The sequence below is a fragment of the Protopterus annectens genome, chromosome 9.part0 (assembly GCF_019279795.1).
Source record: "Protopterus annectens isolate FY-2018-M chromosome 9.part0, PAN1.0, whole genome shotgun sequence".
Lineage (NCBI taxonomy): Eukaryota > Metazoa > Chordata > Ceratodontiformes > Protopteridae > Protopterus > Protopterus annectens.
The window spans coordinates 259,920,455-259,942,127 of NC_056743.1; the positions used below are offsets into that span (position 1 = coordinate 259,920,455).

General features: G+C 41.6%; 1 protein-coding gene across 1 annotated transcript in view; it reads left to right on the forward strand.

Annotated features, from left to right (window-relative positions):
* Positions 1-21,673, forward strand: part of NAT10 (N-acetyltransferase 10) — a 1,889,152-nt gene that overhangs the window by 1,783,327 nt on the left and 84,152 nt on the right. Inside the window, exon 27 of the mRNA XM_044082846.1 lies at positions 7,735-7,808. Within this exon, the coding sequence (XP_043938781.1) occupies positions 7,735-7,808 (74 nt within the window). The remainder of the gene's footprint in view (positions 1-7,734; positions 7,809-21,673) is intronic.

A 21,673-nucleotide genomic window follows, 5' to 3' on the forward strand; every position in this document is an offset into this window, starting at 1 on the left:
TTTACTGCACTGTAGTGTGGTCGCGGAGTTGGTATATTTAAAGATTGGGGTGGTGTGGGGAGGTGCATTGGTGCTTGCCCCCCCCCCCCCGCTTACAACAGTTATTGAGCTGCTTTTGTTTTTTGTTTCTTTTTTTAATTTGAATTGCTGAAACTTCAAACATTTGTGTTCGATGTTTTCAGGTTCGAAGTTTCAGCAATTCGATAACGCAATAGGAACGTGATAGGATATGGTGTAAAATGTCTTTGGTAAATCTAAGAATGAGGGCGATACCAGGTTGCTGTCATTCCTGTGTTGGTGTATGGTATTTATAATGTTGAGCACAGTGCTATTTCTGTGGTGAGGTCCAGAACCATGCTGGGTTTTGGAGAGAAGGTTTTTAGAGTTAATACACTGTATAAAATATTAGTGGTTGAATTTTTCTATTGTTTTGTTAGATTGGATAGGATATAAATGGGTGTATAGTTGGAAAATACTGTTTATTTGCCACCTTTGTTGAGTGGTATAGTGTAGATTTTTTTTTCCAGATGAATGGGACATCTCTTGGATATGAATCAGTTTATCAGTGTGGATAACAGGAATGGAACATCAGCTGCCGTTTTTATATATTCTGTTGGAAGTTGGTCAACATTCAAAGAGGTTGACTTTAGTTTCAATAGAAGTTTTCTTATGGCAGAGGTTAAGACTGGGAGGAAGGAGAATTAAATGACTGATTAGGACAGGATGGGGGAGAATGAGAGGTAAATTGTTAATATTATTAATTCTATAATGCCTTTATAAAGTAGGAGTTGATTTGAAATGATACTGAGTCATGGGTAATAAAAGTAGAAGGAAAATGTGTGTTGGTTTGGCTAGGATGTATTAGTTTGTTTTGTGATGAACAAAAGAAAAAATATTTTTTGGTGTTTATATTGAAGGCTAGTATTATAGGATCTGAAGTAATTAACTTAATTTGGTCATCAACCTGTGGGTATCGGATCCGACCTAGATCCGAGCCGACAGCTTTCCAAGCTAGAGATCTGAGCTCCAAGCTCCTCCCCTTACCCATAATACCCTGCGACCTCCTTCCAATCCTCAGATCTCATTTGCCGCAGCTTTTTCAAGCACGGGTTTTCAAGCTCCTAGCGTTCAGGTGATTAGTAAGTGGATTTTTGATAAAAATCTATCTTAGTGTTAGTGTGTGTGATTAGTTTAATTTTATAGTTTAAACCCCTGAGTTTACTCCCTCGTAGTTTAAATCCTAGTAGGCCCCTCCTTTCCCTTAGGTGTTTGTGTGGGCGTGCGTGTGTTTTGTTTAAAAATCATGGCTGAGGCCCCAAAGGCCATCTTTTCTAAGTGCACTGAGTGTGGCCATAAGCTATCCCCAGTAGATGGCCACACAGTGCATTCTCTGCCTGGGGGTATCACACTTGACCTCAGGCTGCCAGATTTGTGCAGCCTTTAACCCCCGGCCCTGAGGGATAGGAGGAATAAGCTGATTCTGGCGGGTCTCCTACCCGCGGAGTCGGCTTCTTCCGCCTCTCCCTCGGTGGCTATAGCTGCGGCTGGTCAGCCTGCTGTCCCCCCTCCCCTGGCTGGGACTCAACCTCCCACTTCTTCCCAGGGAGAGAGGGACTCAAAAACAGAAAAGAGAGAGAGGAGAGAGGGAGAAAGAGAAGCACAGAAGCCACAAGTGGCGGGCCGACTCAGCCCCGCTGGCCAAACTGCTCTCTTCACTCCAGAAGGTCTCCAGGCGTTCCTCCCCTCGGTTTCGCTCTCCACACTTCTCCCCGGAGCCAGAGGAGGAGACCCGACCATCTTCAAGGTCGTCGCGATAGCCCTCGCGGCCATCTTCGGCAGCTTCTAGAAGGTCGACCTATAGCCTCTCTGATGCTGATATGGACCGGATGATGTGTCGCTTTCTCCGAACCCAACTGCAGATGGGAGTGTTGCTGCATCCTCCCCCCACTCCGGGGAGGAGTTCAGCCCCACTTTTTACCCCGATAGCTCCTTCTCCGATCCACTATCGGATTTCGGAGACTTCGGATCCGAGGAGTCTCTGAGTCAGGGAGTCGGCCCCGATGGTTATCACTACCTCAACGCCGGCCATGCCCTCGAGTTTGTCGGATCCCTTCTCGGATCCGAGCTCTCGGGGCAGAGAGCCATGCATCGGATCTGAGGGGGCTAGTGTGTCTTTGGCTCAGTTTCGGTCAGAACACACTTCCCTCTCGGGTCCAAGCGCTTTGGCTCCAACGCCGATCCCCGCGCCAGATCCAAGGATGTTAACCACAGAGCCCAGAGAGATTGGCTCACCCTCTGCTTTCGACATGGTGGAGAGGGTTCTCTCGAGAGGTTCGAGACCCCCTACTCTTTCTTAGGGATCTGCCCCCACTCCCTTGCAGCTGGGCTTGTCTTCCATCATCCAGTCCCAGGGACAGCCTGTGTTGACGCCCCAGCCCTTTCCACTGGCGGAACATGACCCTGTTGGTGAGCCCTCTTCGGACAGCCCCACCGAGGAGGTCCCTCACAAACGTAAGTGTAGGAGGAGCCACTTGGACTCCCCTGAGTCCTTCACGGAGGACACCGATTTGGAGGAAGGGGAGGGTTCCCCCAAATCACCCCCCAAAGACATCTCCTTTGGAGACATTATGGAAATGCTCTGCCAAAAGGGGGGGTGGCCAGTCCAAAAACCTTCCTCTGACGAGTCGGTGTTTCTGGAGGCGTTCGTAGGCCCGTCTACCTCTTGGGTGTCCACTCTGGCCGATCCCCTGGTTGACCTCATCACTACCAGGGCGTGGAAGGAACTGGACACTGTGGAGTCAATCCCCAGGAGGCCAGATAGGATTCTTAGTCCCCCTGTGAATAGAATGGCTTGGAATAAGGGTTCCCCGGTAGATGCCATGGTGATGGCGGCAGCCACCAAGAAGGAACTTGCCCAGGATAGTTCCTCGGTCCATCCTCCTGATAAGGAGTCTCGGACGATGGATCGTATCGGGAAGCAGATGTTTGCTTTAGCTACCTTTTCCATAAGGGCACTGAATTATTTGGCCCATGTAATTAGACTTCAGCAGGATCTGGTGAAAGAATATGCTGAGTCTCCCCGAGTCCGTGTCGGCCGAGGACAAACGGACTTTCTTGGCTCGCATGGCCACTCTGAAATCTGTTTCAAACACGTCTATGTGGCTACTTTCCCATGCCACGGAAGGGGCCACTAGAGCCAGCGGGTCCGGCATCGCCTTAAGGCATCACGCGTGGCTCCGGCGTTGTGACTTTTCGGAACCTTTCAAGGCATCCTTCGCGAATGCACCCTTTGACGGTTCTACTCTGTTCGGGAAGACCGTCCTCGACACATTGGTTCAGAGCGAGAAAGACGGGAAGACGCTGTCTGCCATCTGAATTCGATTCTCGGCTCCTCAAAGGTCCTTTTCCAGGAACCAGAGAGGACAAAAGAAGATGTGGTTCCGAAAGTCTCAGCAGTCCAGTTACGCTCTGGACCCTTCGTCCTTCAGAGGCGGAGGGGGACAAGGTGGACGCCGGCCCAGAGGCAGGGGGGGGCCCGAAAAATTTTGGGTCTCGGGAACCCTTTTCTGACCGACCCACGCAGCAGCCCTGAGGGGTTGCCCAACTGCTCCTCTCTGGAGGCAGTCGGGGGGGGGTGTTTCTCGAAGCACCTGGCCCAATGGGAGTCAATCACAGCAGATTGCTGGGTGCTTTGAATAATATCCAGAGGTTACTCAATCCCTTTCATAAACTGACCGACCTTGGTCGAGGCTTCTCCCCGATGTACCACCCAGTCAGAGGGAGGCTGCAGCTTTAGAGGTAAAAAAAAGCTGCTAGAAAAAGAGCCATCCAGCACGTCCCCCCAGGCCAATCCGGATTAGGCAATTACTCCAGGTTCTTTTTGGTGCCAAAGAAGACGGGGGACTTAAGGCCGATCCTCGACCTTTCAACAATGAACCTCTTTATTGCCAAGGAGAAATTCCGGATGGTCACGCTTCAATCCATCCTGCCCCTTTTGTAGGAGAAGGACTGGATGTGCTCCATAGCCTTCAAGGATGCGTACTATCGCATTCTCATGGACAGGTGATCCAGGAGGTTCCTCCGCTTTCGGCTAGGTGCCAGTCATTACCAGTTCAAGGTCCTACCCTTCGGCCTCACAACAGCCCCCAGGGTGTTCACCAAGGTCCTGGCAGTTGTAGCGGCCCACCTGAGACTTCAGGGAATACAGGTTTTTCCTTACCTAGATGACTGGCTCCTTACTGCCCCCACCAGGCATCTACTCTGCTTAGCCAGGGATTGCTTCCTACTACTAGCATTCCAATTTGGGATCACCATAAACTTCAAGAAGTCATCCCTTCAAGCAGTTCAAGTCTTGGAGTTCATAGGGGCCAGAATAGACATGCTTCAGACCAAGGCCTTCTTGACATCAGACAGACTCCGCAGTTTGACCTTACACGTTTTAGCCCTTCTTCAGTCACCTGCCCCATCAGTGGAGATAGTCCTGAGAGCTTTAGGGTCCATGGCAGCAGCAATCAATCTCATGCCCTTAGCTCGCTTGCACATGAGGGTTCTCCAGTGGACTTTGCAGGTTCAGTGGTCCATCCTTCACCACCCGTTGGACTTACTGATTCCTCTCAGCAGAGTTTGCAGAAATTCCCTCATGGTGGCTCCAATCTCGAGAGCTTCGGGAAGGACGACCGTTTGTTATGCCGCAGCCCCAAGCCACGGTGACCACGGACGCTTCTCGCCTTGGGTGGGGGGACATTACGCGGGCAGAACTGTCCAAGGTACGTGGACTCAGACAGAGACCGTTCTGCATATAAATGCTCTGGAGATGAGGGCGGTGCTTCAAGCGTTGCAAGCCCTTCATGCCTTTCTCCCTCCAGGGACTATTGCAATTCAGTCAGACAACATGTAAGTGGTGTGGTACATCAGCAGACAGGGGGGAACCAGGTCTTACCCTCTTTGCCGAGAGGCCATGAGAGTTTGGGATTGGGTGATATCCACCAACCACTTTCTGTTAGCAGCGCACATTCCGGGTTGGTCCAACATCCTAGCTGACAAACTGAGTTGAACTATCCTTTCGCCCTACGAGTGGTCTCTGAATCCCTTAGTAGCGAAAAAGATCTGCAAGTGGAGTCAGCCTTGCTGCAATCTCTTTGCGTCGCCTTCCAACGTGAAGTGCAGCGAGGTTTTCACTCTAATTCCCCCTTCGGGGGGAAAGCCCCAGAGACGCTGTAGTCCATGCTTGGCCACCCAGTCTTCTTTATGGTTATCCTCCTCTTCAGTTGACGACAAAATTCTTACAGAAAGCTCGTCGGTTGGGGAACAAGATTATCCTCATAGCCCCATTCTGGCCTCGTCAAGCCTGGTTCCCGTGCCTACGGTCTCATCTTATAGCTCCTCTCTGGATCTTGGATCCCATCCCAGATCTGATAGCTCATCCTTAGGGATTAAGACCCCCAAACCTGGTCGATCTCAAGCTCTCAGCTTGGTTGATCCAGTTCCATTAGTTGCTAGGACTCCCGCTATGTCATCTGCAGTTAGATCTATCCTGGTTGCAGCGCATAAGCTTTCTACCAGGAAGGTTTACAATAGTAAATGGAAGCAGTTTTCCATTTGGGCGTTCCATACGAATTTGGACCCTTTCACTGCTCCCATCCCAGCAGTGCTCGATTTTCTATCTTATATATTTCAGCAAGGGGCCAGTTCTTCTACTGTAAAGGTTCAAATGGCTGCCATCTCCCATTTTCACATTGGAGACCGTCTCAGTCCCCTCGCTTCCACCAAAATTTGTAAGACCTTTCTGAAAGGTACGTTTCTCTTGAGACCTCCTGTCAGGAACTCCGCCCCTCCATGAGATCTAACTTTGGTCCTTCAGGCTCTGACTGGACCACCTTTTGAATCTGCTGCTTCTGTTGATTTGAAATTCTGCTGGAAAACTGCCTTTTTGGTAGCTATTACCTCAGCTAGAAGAGTGTCTGAGCTTCAGGCCCTCTGTGTTAAGCCTCCGTATCTTGTTTTCCATAAGGACAGGGTCTCTCTCAGGACTAACTCATCCTTTCCACCCAAAGTGGCCTCCGAGGCGAACATCAATCAGTCCATTAATCTCCCAGTTTTTTTCCCTAACTATCAAAACAAAGGGGAGTACAAACTTAATTTGTTAGATGTTCATAGACAGTTGCATTTTTATTTACACAGAACAACTGCCTTCCGCAAGTCTGATCAGCGCTTTGTTTCCTGTGCAAAACCCTTCTTGGGTAAGCCAGTTTCTAAAGTGACTCTGGCCAGATGGATTTCTAATTGCATTCTGCTCACGTACAAACTATCTGGCCTACCAGAGCCTATAGGGGTTCATGCTCATTCTACTCGCTCTATGGCTACATCTTCTGCTTTCTGGTCTAGAGTTCCCTTGGATGACATTTGCTCTGCGGCTACTTGGGCATCCTCGCATACCTTTATCTCTCACTATAAATTGGATTTAGTGTCCAGAGGAAGAGTGGCTTTGGGCTCTGCAGTGCTCTGGAATATCCTTCCTTGAGGACCTCCCAAGTTTTTTGGTAGCTGGGGACTCTGTCCCACAGGTTGATGAGCAAATGAAGTTAACTACTTCAGATAAAGAAGTTATGTACTCACCATAACGTTACATCTGAGTAGGTAACTTCATTTGTCAGCAGCCGACCCTCCCTCCTTCCCCCTAACCTGGTTCTTTGATTACCTGGACCCTAGGATGGTTTATCAGGTCCTTTGTTAATCCTTAGGTTAGGATTCTTCAGGTTGTTGTTTTGTGGTTATATAGGTGGGCAAACGCAATCTGAGGATTGGAAGGAGGTCGCAGGGTATTATGGGTAAGGGGGAGGAGCTTGGAGCTCGGATCTCTAGCTTGGAAAGCTGCCGGCTCGGATCCAGGTTGGATCCAATACTCACAGGTTGATGACCAAATGAAGTTACCTACTCAGATGGAACGTTATACGGTGAGTACATAACTTCTTTTTATTTGCTATTTTAATATGGTCCTTAGCAAGGTTTCTCAGATGGCTAAATGTATATGTGTGTGTGTGTGTGTGTGTATATATATATATATATATATGTGTGTGTGTGTGTGTGTATGTATATATATATATATATATATATATATATATATATGTGTGTGTGTGTGTGTGTGTATATATATATATATATATATATATATATATATGCATTTTGCTATCTGCATTATCAGTCTTTCTAGGCTTTTTCTTTTTGAACCACAATTTTTTTTTTGTTTCTTTAGTTAGCCATGATGCATAGTTTGATTTTTGACTCTCTACAAGGCTAGGCTGTTAACAGTGTTTGTTAATGTTTCATTTAAAAGTGAGAGGGCAGAATCAAGAGGCATCGATTTTAATGTGTTCCAGTTATACTGGGTTAGAATATTGATAAAGATTTCTTTGTGTAATTGTTTTACACTAGTGCCACATTTTGAGTGACATCAGAATGCATTGTGTCTGTCAAATTAAAATTACTGTGGCAGTCTTGCAACCCTTACTTGGCTGTGTTAAGGGGTCATTTGTTTGCTTTGTATTCAGGTTTGTATGCAGATTTGACTTAAAGCTGTGTTTTGAAAGACATGTTGGGAATCATTTGTCATTATTAAGCCTTGGGATAACATTTGACATTTTTGAACAGTCTTGCTGCCAAAATTTCCAGCATAAAAGTAATTTGACAGTATAATCTCAGCTTTCTTTTCTCAAATGTATTATATTTGTCTTTCAGGAAGAAGCAGCTAAGGAGTTTAAGGAACGACAGAAGAAGGATATTGAGAAACTAAAGGAAATGAACCTCACAGAGTAAGACATTTTACCTCTCTCAGGCTTAGGATTGGGCACATAAGCTGTACTGCTTGGTGTTTTTTTTAAATGGCTGTGTATAGTTCTACTAGAGGTGATCTGGGAGTTCTAGAGAAAAGCAGTAACTGAGCTAATATGTGGTTGAAAAATAGAGAGGCAGTATTGCCAGGCCAGAAGCTCAGTTCTTGTGATGCTTTCCAGTAGATTTTGTTGGGACTGTGATCTGAGGTTGGGAAAGATACTTTGATTAAATGCTAAGGTAAGGGATTGCGTACTTGTCTGAGAACATACCTACTTCATAAAGCAGTTTGTTGTGCTTCTTGCCCAGCACCTAGTAAGTGGTAAATTTGTCTGCACGCAAAGTTAGGACTTGTAGCATTCTATAACTCAGTGCTGTTTGTTTTATAAAATGTATTTTATTTATTGTATTTATACTTTGTTGACCAGGTTAGTTCCTCTTTTCAAGGGAGACTCTGGGTGGTATTCATTCTGACTAGGAGAAATTTGACCAGGACACTGTAGAACAATGCATACTCTAAAGAAGCTAATAAGCATTAAAGGGTATTTTTAGCTTATACATTTCTTTATTCTTAACTGTGAGCTAACCCTGCTGCAGTAACGGCTAACAATAAATATTTGGCTTTCTCTAACCCATTAACCTCTAACAAGAAGGGCAAATGGTTAAACAAACAAGGTAAGAGATTGTTTGCTTCTGCTATCTTAACCTTTAGGATCTTGAATTAAGTTTGGAAAAATTTTTTGCTGGAAAAATTTGTTGTTCATTGTCTCAAGAAGGCAGGCCATATTTGAATCAGATTGTTTCTAACTTGGCTCAAGTTTTTCAAATTTGTTTTGAGGAAGTGTATATGATTGTGCTGATGGTGTCTAGAGCTTCTGCTGCTTCTGTGGTATTGAAAAGATTTGTTTGATTGCGTGATCAAAAATTTTCTGATTAGAATTCTGAAATTCTTAATTTTCGAGTTAGCCCTGATCTGATATATGACAGAGGTAAATTGATGCCTGAAGTTTCTAGGATTTTATAGTACCCAGGTTCTACTCTAACTTCTCAATCCTTTAGCAGAACAAGCAGAAATCACAGTTTAACAACAAGCAGGCCTCCAAAAGAAAATGGCAGGAGGATAAATCTTTCAAACCAAATAAAAAAATAACCTCTTTGCAAGCAAATTCCTCCTCCTCGAGATCACTGTTTTGTTCTAGAAAAACTGAACTTAGCTCCTTTTGAACCATCTTTTTAGGCAATTTATTACTTTGAAAACTGGTTTACTTGTTGCTGTGACATCTGAGTAGAAAGCTGTCATGGTGGGTGATGACTGTCTGGTTTTACATAGAAATAGGGTGATATTACACACAAATCCTTCATTTACGCCTAAAGTTGTTTCTGATTTTACTTTAAATCAAGCCATTACTCCCCACTTTTCTTCCCAGAGCCAAAAAACAAGGGGCAACAGACTCTACATACATTGAGATGTGCTCTGGCAGCTCAGGTGCTACCTTAACAGAACCAAGTCCATTAGGAGTGTTAGAAAAATATATAATAGTAATATGTATGCTTAGTGCATTCGAGGTTTAAAAGGGTTAATACATTTATTCTGTAGTACAGTCCGGGAAAAAAGGCAAGAAAAACGCACAGGGAAATAATCTGATCAACGATCAGAGGACTTTGAAGGGCGGAAGAAAAGGGGAGAGCATTTTAAATGCGGTAAAAAGGGACATTTGGCAAGGGATTGCAAGAAAAACAAGAAGGCAACAAAGGAAGACAAGGAGGGTGAGGACTGACTATATGATAGTCAGGAATCACTAGAAGAGGCTAGCAAAGAAAGGGCAAAAGAGAATGTGATAGAGGGAGTAGAGGAAGTGCAGGAAGTTAGTGACAATAAAGAAAATGAAATATTAGACCTAGCTTTAGTGAGCTTGGAGCTCTATTTAGCGGACACGAAACCAGAAGTTACACTCTTGGTAGAAGGGAGGGAAGTCAAATTCTTGTGTGACTCAGGGGCATCACGAACCCTGATACATCCCTCCAAACTGCCAGAAAACACAGAGTCACCTGATTACATACTGGTCAAAGCAGCTAATGGACAGCTGTATCGGCAGCCTCTCTCCCGTAACATTGCAATAACTGATCCAGTTTCAGGATTGACACAAAAAAGCAAAATTGTTGTTTCTGAAAAATGCCCAGTAAACCTCTTGGGCAGAGACCTCATGCAGCTATTTGGTATAGCAGTAGTCCCAACCATACAGGGTATGGAAGCACAGCAACAAATTAATACCTTTGCAGTGCAATCGGAGGGTGAAATGTTTTATTGGTACAGCCAGGACTTGGTTACGACTGGTCCAGGGACTGTGACCAAAGAGTTAATGAATGTAGCCATCAGTAAGTTCCCCTCCCTTGACATTGATAAGCAACACCTGTTGCACTGTACCCTGTATTATTGTAACACACCAGGACCTGATAAAGAATATGATCAAGAATTATTGAAAAATCATGCAAACAGATTGGTATTGCATAACCTGTACTGGGACACAGAAGGGAACAGTGTAGCCAGCTGTTCATTGCCCCAGGAGTTATTTGCACTTTATAAATCTAATCGATTACCACATGTTAGCTTAACCAAAAACAGAAATATAGAATGGGCAGACCTAGGAGAAAAAGTCACGAGATGGGAGAAACAGACAGAACTAGAACTAACAGAACAGGGAATACAAATACAGAAGCTGAATTGGATAACTCAGACCAACCCAGCTGTGCACTTGCAGTCTAGCAAGGACAGCTGATTGACGCTCCTGTTTAAGGAGGAAGAAAATGCCTTAAGAAATATACCAGAGACTCTCTGGTCAACAGGAAAATCAGATGTAGGACTCATTCGTACAGCGGGACCAGTTACTATCACGCCAAAGTCAGCATTCAGACCACAAAAAAGACAGTATCCTTTAAGAAAAGATGCAGAGGCAGGGATAAAGCCTATTATAGCAGCCTTACTTAAAGGAGGGATACTAGTAGAATCTCCCGATTCACCATGTAACACACCCTTATTTCCAGTTAAAAAGGCCAATGGAGAATGGCGTATGGTCCAAGATTTACAAACTGTAAATGATGCAGTAATACTAAGAGCACCTACGGTGCCAGACCCACACACCCTGTTGAATGATTTGAAACATCAACAGAAGTATTTTCTGTGGTAGACATCAGCAATGCGTTCTTTTCGATACCAATACACCCTGATAGCCAGTATTGGTTTGCATTCACATTTCAGGGGAAAAGGTATACATATACGTGACTACCACAGGGATATTGTGAAAGTCCAACAATATTCTCACAAGAAATGGCAAGCAACTTGGCGGGATTCACCCCACCAAGAGGCAGTCAGATTTTACTTTATGTTGATGACATCTTGCTGGCAGCCCCCACCCAGCAGGAATGTAGAGAAGATACCATAGCACTTCTACGATTTTTAGCCGCTGAAGGACATAAGGTAAATAAAAGTCAACTGCAACTTTGGAAAAAACAAGTCAAATACCTGGGATATGTAATATCCAAGGAAGGTAGAACATTAGATGAGGACAGAAAAATAGCAATTTTGCAAGCACCAAAACCCACTACCAAGAAGGAAATGACGTCCTTCCTGGGTACAACCAATTTTTGCCGAAGCTGGATTCCAAACTATGCCTTGGAATCTGCACCTCTGACTGACCTTATATATAAAAAGCCTATAGCAGCGCAGGATTTGTTACACTGGACACTAGAGGCAGAATCTGCAAACTAAAACAGTTAATAGCGTCCTCATTAGTTCTGGGATTGTCAAACTACCATAAACATTTTTTCCAAACTGTAGATTGTAAGCAGGGTTACATGATATCAGTATTAACACAACAGCATGGGGATAAGCAACGCCCCATTGCTTACTATTCACCACAACTAGACCCAGTGGCACGATTCTTACTTACTATGTACAAGCAGTAGTTGCAGCTGCAATGGCAGTACAGGCTTCAGCCTCAGTAGTTTTGTTCCATCCTCTCACTTTGAGAGTACCTCATGCAGTCGCGATTATTTTACTACAAGAAAAGGTGGCATATCTTTCCCCTGCTAGGCATCTTTCCTGTATGACTATATTGTTGAGCCAACCTCATATGACAATTGAGCGATGCATGACTTTAAACCCTTCTACTCTGCTCCCGACCACTGCAGACGGCACACCACACCGCTGCCTGTAGGTAATTGAGCAAAAGACACTACCTAGAAAAGATCTCACGGATGTCCCCTTGGATGATGCCGAGGTGACATACTACGTGGATGTTTCGTGCAAAAGGGGTTCTGTAGGACAGAACCTAGTAGGATATGCAGTAGTTTCTGATACTGGGATTATAGAAGCAAAACCTTTACCACACAACTTATCTGCACAGGCAGCAGAATTGATTGCCCTGACACGGGCATGTACCTTAGCAAAGGGTAAATGTGTAAACATTTTTACTGACAGCCTGTACGCTTTTTCTGCTGTACATGTTTTTGCGCAACAGTGGAAAAATCGGGGAATGATAACATCTACTGGCAAACCTATAAGTCATGCACAGTTTATTTTAGATCTTTTAGAATCTATTCAGTTACCTCAGAAAGTAGCCATTTGTAAATGCACAGCTCACACCAAGCAACAAGATAGGATTTCAAAAGGTAATGCGAGAGCTGATGTAGCTGCAAAACAAGCAGCCACAGAAGTATTTCTTTTAAATGAGGAATTACAACCTTCTGAGATTTTAGATTTAGATATGTTAAAAACAATGCAGACACTCACTACGCAAGCTGAAAAACAACGGTGGATAAAACCAAAGAGCAATCCTAGAAAAGGGGCTGTACATCTCTAGAGAAGGAAAAACGATACTACCCTCTAATTTGTTTCAATATGCAGCTTTGTTGAGCCATGGGCAGTGCCATGTCTCAACGGGGGGGGGGGGGGATTGTACAGCTGGTGAACCAGGGGTTCACAACTTATGGATTTACAAACTACTCTAAAAAATTTTGTTTGATGTGTCAGATTTGTAACAAACATCATGCACAGGGGGTGATAAAGCTCAAGCAAGGGAGTTTCCCTATACCACCATATCTGTTTCACACTATCTGTATGGATTTCATAGAATTGAACAAATGTGAAAATAAGAAGTATTGTCTTGTCATTGTAGATATGTTTTCCAGATGGGTGGAAGCCTTTCCAACCAAAAATCCAGATGCAGCTACAGTGGCAAAAGTACTTGTCAAGGAAATCATTCCTAGGTTTGGTATTCCGGAAAGGATCTACAGTGACAATGGTACACACTTTGCAAACCAAACCATACAGCAGTTGAGTAAGCATTTTGGTATTTCTTTAAAAAAATCATTGTGCATACCATTCACAATCTGCAGGGCTAGTTGAAAGGCATAATGGTATACTAAAAAATAAATTGAGAAACTTAATAGCTGAGACAGGAAAAAATGGTTATATGTTTGCCCCTGGCACTGTTGAGCATGAGAACTATCCCTACAGCAAAAGGATTGACTCCTTTTGAAAAATTATTTGGAAGGGCTTATTATACACCCCAGTGGAAACTTCTCATGTCATCAGACCAGGAAGCTGATTTCACACTAGCTGAATATATGAAAAGGTTGTTGAGTTCTAAACATCTGTTACAGTCAAATTCTGTTTCAGATAGAAAACAAACCGAGACATCAGAAGTGGCAGTGACGCCCGGAGATTGGGTGTGGATCAAAAACATCAAGAGGAAGAAATGGTCATCACCAAGGTGGAAAGGGTCCCTACCAGGTGCTTCTTTCGACACCCACTGCAGTTAAGATAGCAGAACGAGCTTCGTGTATACACCTGAAGCACTGCAAGCTGGTTAAGAACTTTGAGTTGGACAAAAATCTTACCTCTCCATAGGGGTCCTCAGCACAAAGTCTGGCTACAAAGGGGGGTCAGATCAATAGGACTGATCCTTCTCAACCCCAGTGAAGAAACCATCGGTGCTGAAGGTCCTATTAGGGCAGAGAGTAAGAGCACGTGTCCAAAAAAGATGACGGAATCCAGTAAGATCCAAATACACCTACTCGGAAGAGTTGGAGAAAACAGAAATGCAGAACAACCGTTTCCACAAAAGTATTGCATAACCGTCCTGTTGACTATACTAGTGACAATAATCTTTTTGTTGTGGCCATTCCTTTTCTCAGCCACACAAATTGAACTGAACAAGCATGCAGAGTGGTACCCAAACTTTAACACTTACCAGGCAATCAAATATGTGTATGGTGAAACTTTCAATGTTTCGAATAGCTGGATTTGCACAGCCTTACCAACAGCATATGGGGGGTTACTGTTAACTTCAGTTCCCCTAGGAGCCAACAAGACCTGGGAAAACCTAATTCATGATGCATTAGATGTCACATCACAAGATAAAGTAGCATTGCACTTGTCTGTTCGACAAAAGGGAACTGTGTGTTTTTACAAGAATGATACAGTTCAGATGGGTTGGAGCAATTGCAATGTGACTGTTCCCTATAGATGCTACACTAAACCTGATGACACCAGTTCCTATTGCAACACAAGCTATGATACATTTTTTGAACTGATGCATAGGACAACTAAAGAAGTAAAACATATTGCTGAACTCTATAAACAACTGTCTATAATTGACAAAAAAATGTTTCATGCAGAGCCAGGGCATAGTAAAGTTACTACTAAAGTCGAAGATTGTTACTTTGTATGCGGTAGAAAAGCATACAAATGGTTACCTGAGAATTGGTCCGGCAGTTGTTTTTTGGGTTACCTGGTTCCGGCTATACAATACACAGCAGTTTTACCTCAAGAGAAAATTCGGAATGTTCGAGAAATCAAGAAACCTATCAAATCCACTGGGGCAAATCAATGCATGCTGGAAAAACCATCATGCTGTGGGCGATGGACTGACACACATGGACTTGAGTGATACTGTTATATCGTGGGCAGGTGTAATGCCAGCATATGGAGCAACGAAATCAATCTGGGAACTGAGAAAATTGTCTAAGCTTCTCAAAATAATAAGCAATGCAACTTTTCTGCCTTAGAACTGGTGACTGATGAACTGACTGCCTTGAGAACAGTGGTGCTTCAAAATTGCATGGCTCTTGACTTCACCCTAGCGGCGAGAGGAGGTACATGCGCTTTAATCCAGGAGGAGTGTTGTTCGTATATTCCTGACCACAAACATGAGATAGACAGCCATCTTGAGGTAATTCAGCAGGTTCAGCCATGACCAAACCAGGACCAAATCCATTGACGGACTTTTTCCAGAAATTGTTTGGGGGGTGGGGCAGTATCCTGATGAACATTCTGATTGCCATCTTTGTTGGAATAATCCTACTGGTGGTATGTGTCTGCTGATGCATCCCCTGCATAAAAAGACTGATTAAAGACTTTATAGACATGTCAGTTTCAGAAACCTTATACCAAGGTGCTGAACTTGAAGAATTGCAAAAAAACTGAAAATGCTTTCATAAGTTTAAACTAAATGACTCTCTTAACTGCAAATCCTGAGTAGGAAGAGGTTAGGGGAAGAAAAAACTGTTTATGCTTATCTTGAAAGTAGAATAAAAGTATTAAAAGGGGGGAAATGTTAGAAAAATATATAATAGTAATATGTATGCTTAGTGCATTCCAGGTTTAAAAAGGTTAATACATTTATTCTGTTCACACTGCATGAATCTGTACAGCTATTCGAAACTTAACAAGAAGCATTTAATTTCTGCTAATGTCATGAAAATAACAAGAGACATTTCATTTCTGCTACGGTCATGAAACTTAGAGATATTCATTTCTGCTTATGCTATGAGAAAGTATGCAGCTGCTAGAAGCATTGATAAAGAAAACAATAGATGCTTGAAAGTATAAACCATAGTCAGCATTACTTGTACTAAAGCTAGAAATGTACCTTGAATCCAGACAAAATGTAACACATGTATTAGAGCAGTAGAATTGAAGAATTGAAAAGTTAAAATGGGCTAAAATAAGCCCAAGGCCAGATTGTTTTTCTCAAAATGTTTTGCAAGCTAGTAAATAATCTAACCTAGTCAGCAATAAGTCTAGTAACATTTTCTGTAGAACATACAGAAAGCTGTGTCTAACTACGTCAGCAAAAGAATAGTAACATCTTCTGTGTGACAGGAAGACAACTGTATAAGAATAACATAGTAATCACCATTAATTCAGACAAAAATTGTGCCTACATGCTTTGTCTCCTTGCTGCAAGTGATAAAGGATGCCTTGCTTGAACCTAACGTGAATTGGTCTTTGAAGTTTTTTCCTTTGACAAGTAGGCCTAAACAGTCTATTATTTCTTGTGGTGGGACCAAGAAAGGCTTACCAGTATCTAAACAGATTAAATGCAGATGGTTGTCCTCTGCTATTGTTTTGTGCTATTCCCACCGTGGTATAACTTTTCCAGCCAAGGTTAAGGCACACTCTTCCTGGGCCTTGTCCTGTAAGGTAGATACTGCCACCAGAGCACTCCAAAGCCAGCTATTCTAAGGCTGTTACCAGGGCACCCAATTGTACAGAGTAAAATGAATACTAATACAAATGGTAGTGTTTGACCACTGCAGCAAGGCTTTCAGTAGTGGCCTCAGTGTCACCAAATAAATATAAGTACTCTCAAAGGTTAAAATGTTCTCTAATAGACCACCCACTATGGAATGTTTAAATATATTTAATAATAATAAAAGAATATGAAAATACTAAATATGTATTTACAGTAGACAGCAGAGTTTGTCACAGGAAATATTAAAAATAGAACAGATGGAAAGGTTCACACAGATACAGGAAAATAATACTTAACTAATCTCACTGTATTTTCATTACTGATCTAAAGAATTGCGGTTTCCTACTTAATAAAGCAAGGCAAGATAATGTGGGTGCAGGTTTCACAAACAGGCTGACCTGAGACTTCTGTCTCATCTAGTATTAAAACATCATTTCAGTGCTGGATTACAGAAAGACATCACATAATCTGGTCATCTATCTCTGGTTCCCACACTACCCATTTTACTAGAAACTGAACCAGAATGTAGCACATATATATTACCATACACACACAGAGCTTTGCTAAGATGTGTTATAGCATCTGGAAGCTGTAAAACCATTTCAAAAACTTCCACCCTTGCAGGGTAGCAATTAGTTCACCCCTAAGTACAATACAGTTGGATTCCTAGTCCTGATTTTCATAGACATTTTGTCTCTGCAATCAGAACTGTAAGATACAGTCTTTGTGGCCTAAACCAGGTAGTTTAATTTCAGACTATTTTTCAAAGTTAGTCCAAACAACAGCGATAAGAAAATTAAGACGGGTTCCTATCAGTTCGTCAAAACTTCAGCAGTTCAAAAACTGATTATTGCGAAGCTGCGGAAAACCAAATTCTTTCCCAGGGAAAGAATTGGTTGACCGTTTCTGCGACTTCGCTATTTTCAGCACTGTGGTGGAAAGTTATGGGTCGGGTTCAGATAAGTGTGCGATTGTGCGGACATTAGGGTTAGGGCACGGGTTAGGTGAGTTAGGGTTAGGGCACAGGTGAGGTGGGTGTGCGATAGTGACAGACTTTAGGGTTAGGGTGGGATAGGTGAGTTAGGGTTAGTGCGCGGGTCAGGTGAGTGTGCGATAGTGACGGATCTTAGGGTTAGGGTTTGGGTTAAGGTAAGTGGCTAGATAGTAAGTGTTTGTACAGTTTAGTGTAGGGTTAGATGTAGGATTTTAAGTGTATATGTGTGGATTGCTGTTTTGTTGGTGTACTTGTGTTGTGTGTGTTTCTTGGAACAGCGATTTGTTTTTCCCTGGGAAAAAAATCGCTGTTCTAAGCCTTCGATGGTTTTGCACTTCGAGGTTAGAAGTTCGAACATATGGTCTTCGAACTTCTGCCATTTCATCGAAGTGATATAGAGCCAATTAAGACCGTTGGTTCAGATCCAAAAGTATTTTATTCTCTAACACCTCAGTACAAGACCTTCCAGGAGTTATAAAATCCAGCTAAAAATGTGGTACCTTTTATATAAAAAACACAAACTCAGCCAATAATAAATCAAACAATTAAATAAAATAGTTCCAGTTAACCTCTCCATTTAGTCCCATAGAGACCAAAGTATCATATTTAAGAATAAAAACACACTTTGTAAAACAGTTTTTCTTTCAAAAGAATGTCATCGTTTTCAACAAATATTTGCTCTAAAATACAACCTTGAAACATAGAAAAATCACTACCATGTACATCTCTGAAATGACATGCCAAAATCTTGTCTTCCTTTTGATTTTTTTATGTCCCTGATATATCCCATCAACATCACTTTAAAACTTAGCCACACGGGCATCTTAAGGCATAAATAACTACCGTGCTGTTACAAGAAAAATGTCCCCTTGGTACATATTTGATTTTATTCATATATTCAAAGGAACATATTATATATTTGCAAATAGAACAACTGTTGCATTTATAAGTGCCCATAGATTTTGGACCAACATTTAAGCTACTATTTGGTAAGACAAAATTTCCATGAACAAGCGTATCCTTTAAACTTCTTCCCTGTTTATATGACATCATAAGGTGCTTACTCAAATCCCCATCTTTATGGAGAAAATTCCAATAATATCTTACAATAATACTAATTTCTTCACTTTGAGTGTTATATGTGCTAACATAATACATTTGTTCATTCTTGTTTCCACTATTATCTGTACCCCATTGTCCCACAACCTATCAGTAACATTATTTTTTTATTTTAACACACAGTTTATGCTTAGCTTCTTCTATTGCTTTCTTACTATAACCTCTGTTATAAAACATAATTGAAGTATTGTACAGTTCTTCCAACAAATTTGTCTCAATGGCTTTATTGGCCTGAAATTGTCCAGTAAAATGACGAAACAAGTCATGGGCATTCAGAATCACCAGTTAGCTGAAACACCTGATGTTCATAAGGATCATTTGCATATATCCTATGTGCGTCTGATACAAGAGGTTTGGGTGGTCACTCTGTGGAAGGTCTAGCTTTGCTGGAGTTTTCATTTTGTTTTTACTGATTGGTTTTTCAGTGACCTTCTCACTCATTGTTTTAACATTACATATTCTAGAAAATCTTAAAAATTCACCATATGGCAAAGATGATGGAACGGAGGGGAGTGACAACTAGTAGCATACAGGTACTGGCTTCCATCTAAAAATTTCCTATGTACCCCAGTACAAATTTTACCATTATCCAAACCCTAAAGTGTCAGATCTAGATAGGAGACCCGGATTCCATATCGTAGCCCACCCAAAAGACAAATTAAATGTCTTTTGTTGTAAATCAGCAACAAACTGCAAAATTTCACTCTTACCCCATCACATATAAAAATTAAATCATCTATAAAATGAAATAATATTTTACATAATTCTTAAAATTCCATTTGTACAAACATGCCATTTCAAAATGAGCCATGAATAGGTTTGCATACATGGGGGCAAATGGTGTCCCCCCCCATGGCTGTTCCCTGTTTTTGCTTAAAGATTTCATTATATGTAAAACAATATATATATATTGCTTAAACAAAAGTCAAATCAACCAAATAATTTGTTAAGGGGCTATCCCCCCCAAAAGTACAATATAGCATGAAGCCCATCCCTATGTTGGATTGATGTATATAAACTTTTAATTATCTGATACATGTTTTTATTCCAGTTAACATGGGAAGTCTTATCCAAAAAAATCAAACTATCCTTGATATAGGATGGAATTCTGAAGACATACAGAAAAAAAATATTATGCAACAAAAGCCCAACCCCATGTAAGAAATATTTGCACGCTGAAATAATGGGACATCCTGGTGGGTTATTCGTGTCTTTATGCAGTTTAGGCAAACAAATAAATGTAGCTTGAACACAACCTTCACTATTAAATTTTTTTATGCACTTCATCTGTAAAATACCCTGGCCTCACACCTTTTTGTAGCAATTCTTGAAACTTAGTTATAGCTTCTTTATAACTTTTCATGTCACTATTTTCATATACATCTTTATTCTGTAAATGCTCTAAGCACATTTTGTAATACTGATGAAAATCCATTACTACTATTTTATTTCCCTTATCTGATGGCTTTATAATTAAATCCCTTCTTTCTTGCAGTTCTTTTAGGCCTTTCCACTCTCTTAATGTCATATTATAACAAATATTGTTCGTATTGTATAACAACTTATCACACAACTCATTCATGGCAAATTTTAACATTAAATTAAAATGTATAATTTTTTCATTAGAATGGGGGGATATATATATTTTTCATAGGCAGAACAGAAGTGTAAATAGGAACAACAAGCATTATTCTCCACATGATCCATAGATGTATTCAAATCTGAAAAATAAGAATGAAAATTTTCTTCCATAGTAGCATCAGTACACGGTAACTTAGCATCACTGTTAGCATAAAAAACCTGGAGGTGCAACTTACGAACAAAAAGGAATATTTCCTGGTTTAAAATGTTTCCTAGGTAGCCCAGTAGGGACATATTTCGGCCCCAAATTCAACACAGTAAATTGTTCATCTGACAAATTCCATCCAGAGAGATTTACAACCATATTACAGTTAATGTTAACAAAGTCATTATCACCTGCCTCTTTTCTTGTTGAAATGCTGTGGTGCCATTGTTGAAAACTGTCCAGACGCATTCCCATTGGTGTAGAAGCCATTTAGATTTCTTTTCCGATTAAATTGTTCCCTTTCATTCTCCCCTTCCCTCCGTAACTGATGTTCATGTTCCTCCAGTTGTTGGGCTACTGGCAAAACCGGATAATCATGCTCGTCGCTTTCTAGGCCACCATTGTGATCTGTTGCTTCTGAGGAAGCAAAAGAAACTGAAAGAGGTTTTCAAAGTTAGCTGGACTGAGATTAACCTCTTCTCTTTCAGTATCCTCCATTACAATTGATTTATTTCAACAGTTACAATACAGTCTGACATACAGCTGTATTTCTTTTTTGTTTAGCAGGACCCACTGTTACTACATTTTTAGCGCAAGCAGCTCTACAAATAAAATTTTCAACATGAGCATCTGTACAAATCAGTTGATATACAAATGACATATAATTCTTTACAAAATTCCAGCTAGCTGTGCTGGTATATGTTAGATATCCACTGCCTTACTTCTCAGACCATAGCTGGCAGTACCTCACATCGTCACACTTCCTACTTCTGCTTGCACCTTATATAATTAATAAAGATTTTGGTATCTTCATCTGTAATTCAATAGTAAAATCAAACTTGATCATAAAATATATATATATATATATATATATATATATATATGTTAGACCTTGCCACTAGAAACCATGGGGTAAGAAGTGACACACTTGTGATAGCAAACTGGGATAGTGTCCTGATTGACTCAAACAAGTCTGTTTATGTTGCTGTTACCAAGTTCTCAGAGTTTAATATTATTGAACTCTGCATTTAGGAATATGCTCTGGTAAGAAACAAGTTTACAGCTAAATTTAAAAACTTTGTGCTTTTACAAAATTAATGATGTACAGGTGTGAAGATTGGGGAAGATGGGTGAAGGCTGCCAGCCTAGTCAAATAGCGTTTGATACATAATTCTATTTGTGAATATAAATGTAAAATACAGGCTTGTTTCTTAAATGAAAGAAAACACTGTAAAATGTGAACTTCAAGATTGTAGCAACAGTGCCATTTGCTGTAAGGAAAACTAAGACAAGCCTTTCACATCTGGTCTTTTGAAGTTAAAATTATGTCTTGTATACCCTTTGATCTGGGTAGTGGTGCCGAAGAGGCTAGCTGAACGCATTCTTTCTATTGTTTTAACTTAAGGTACT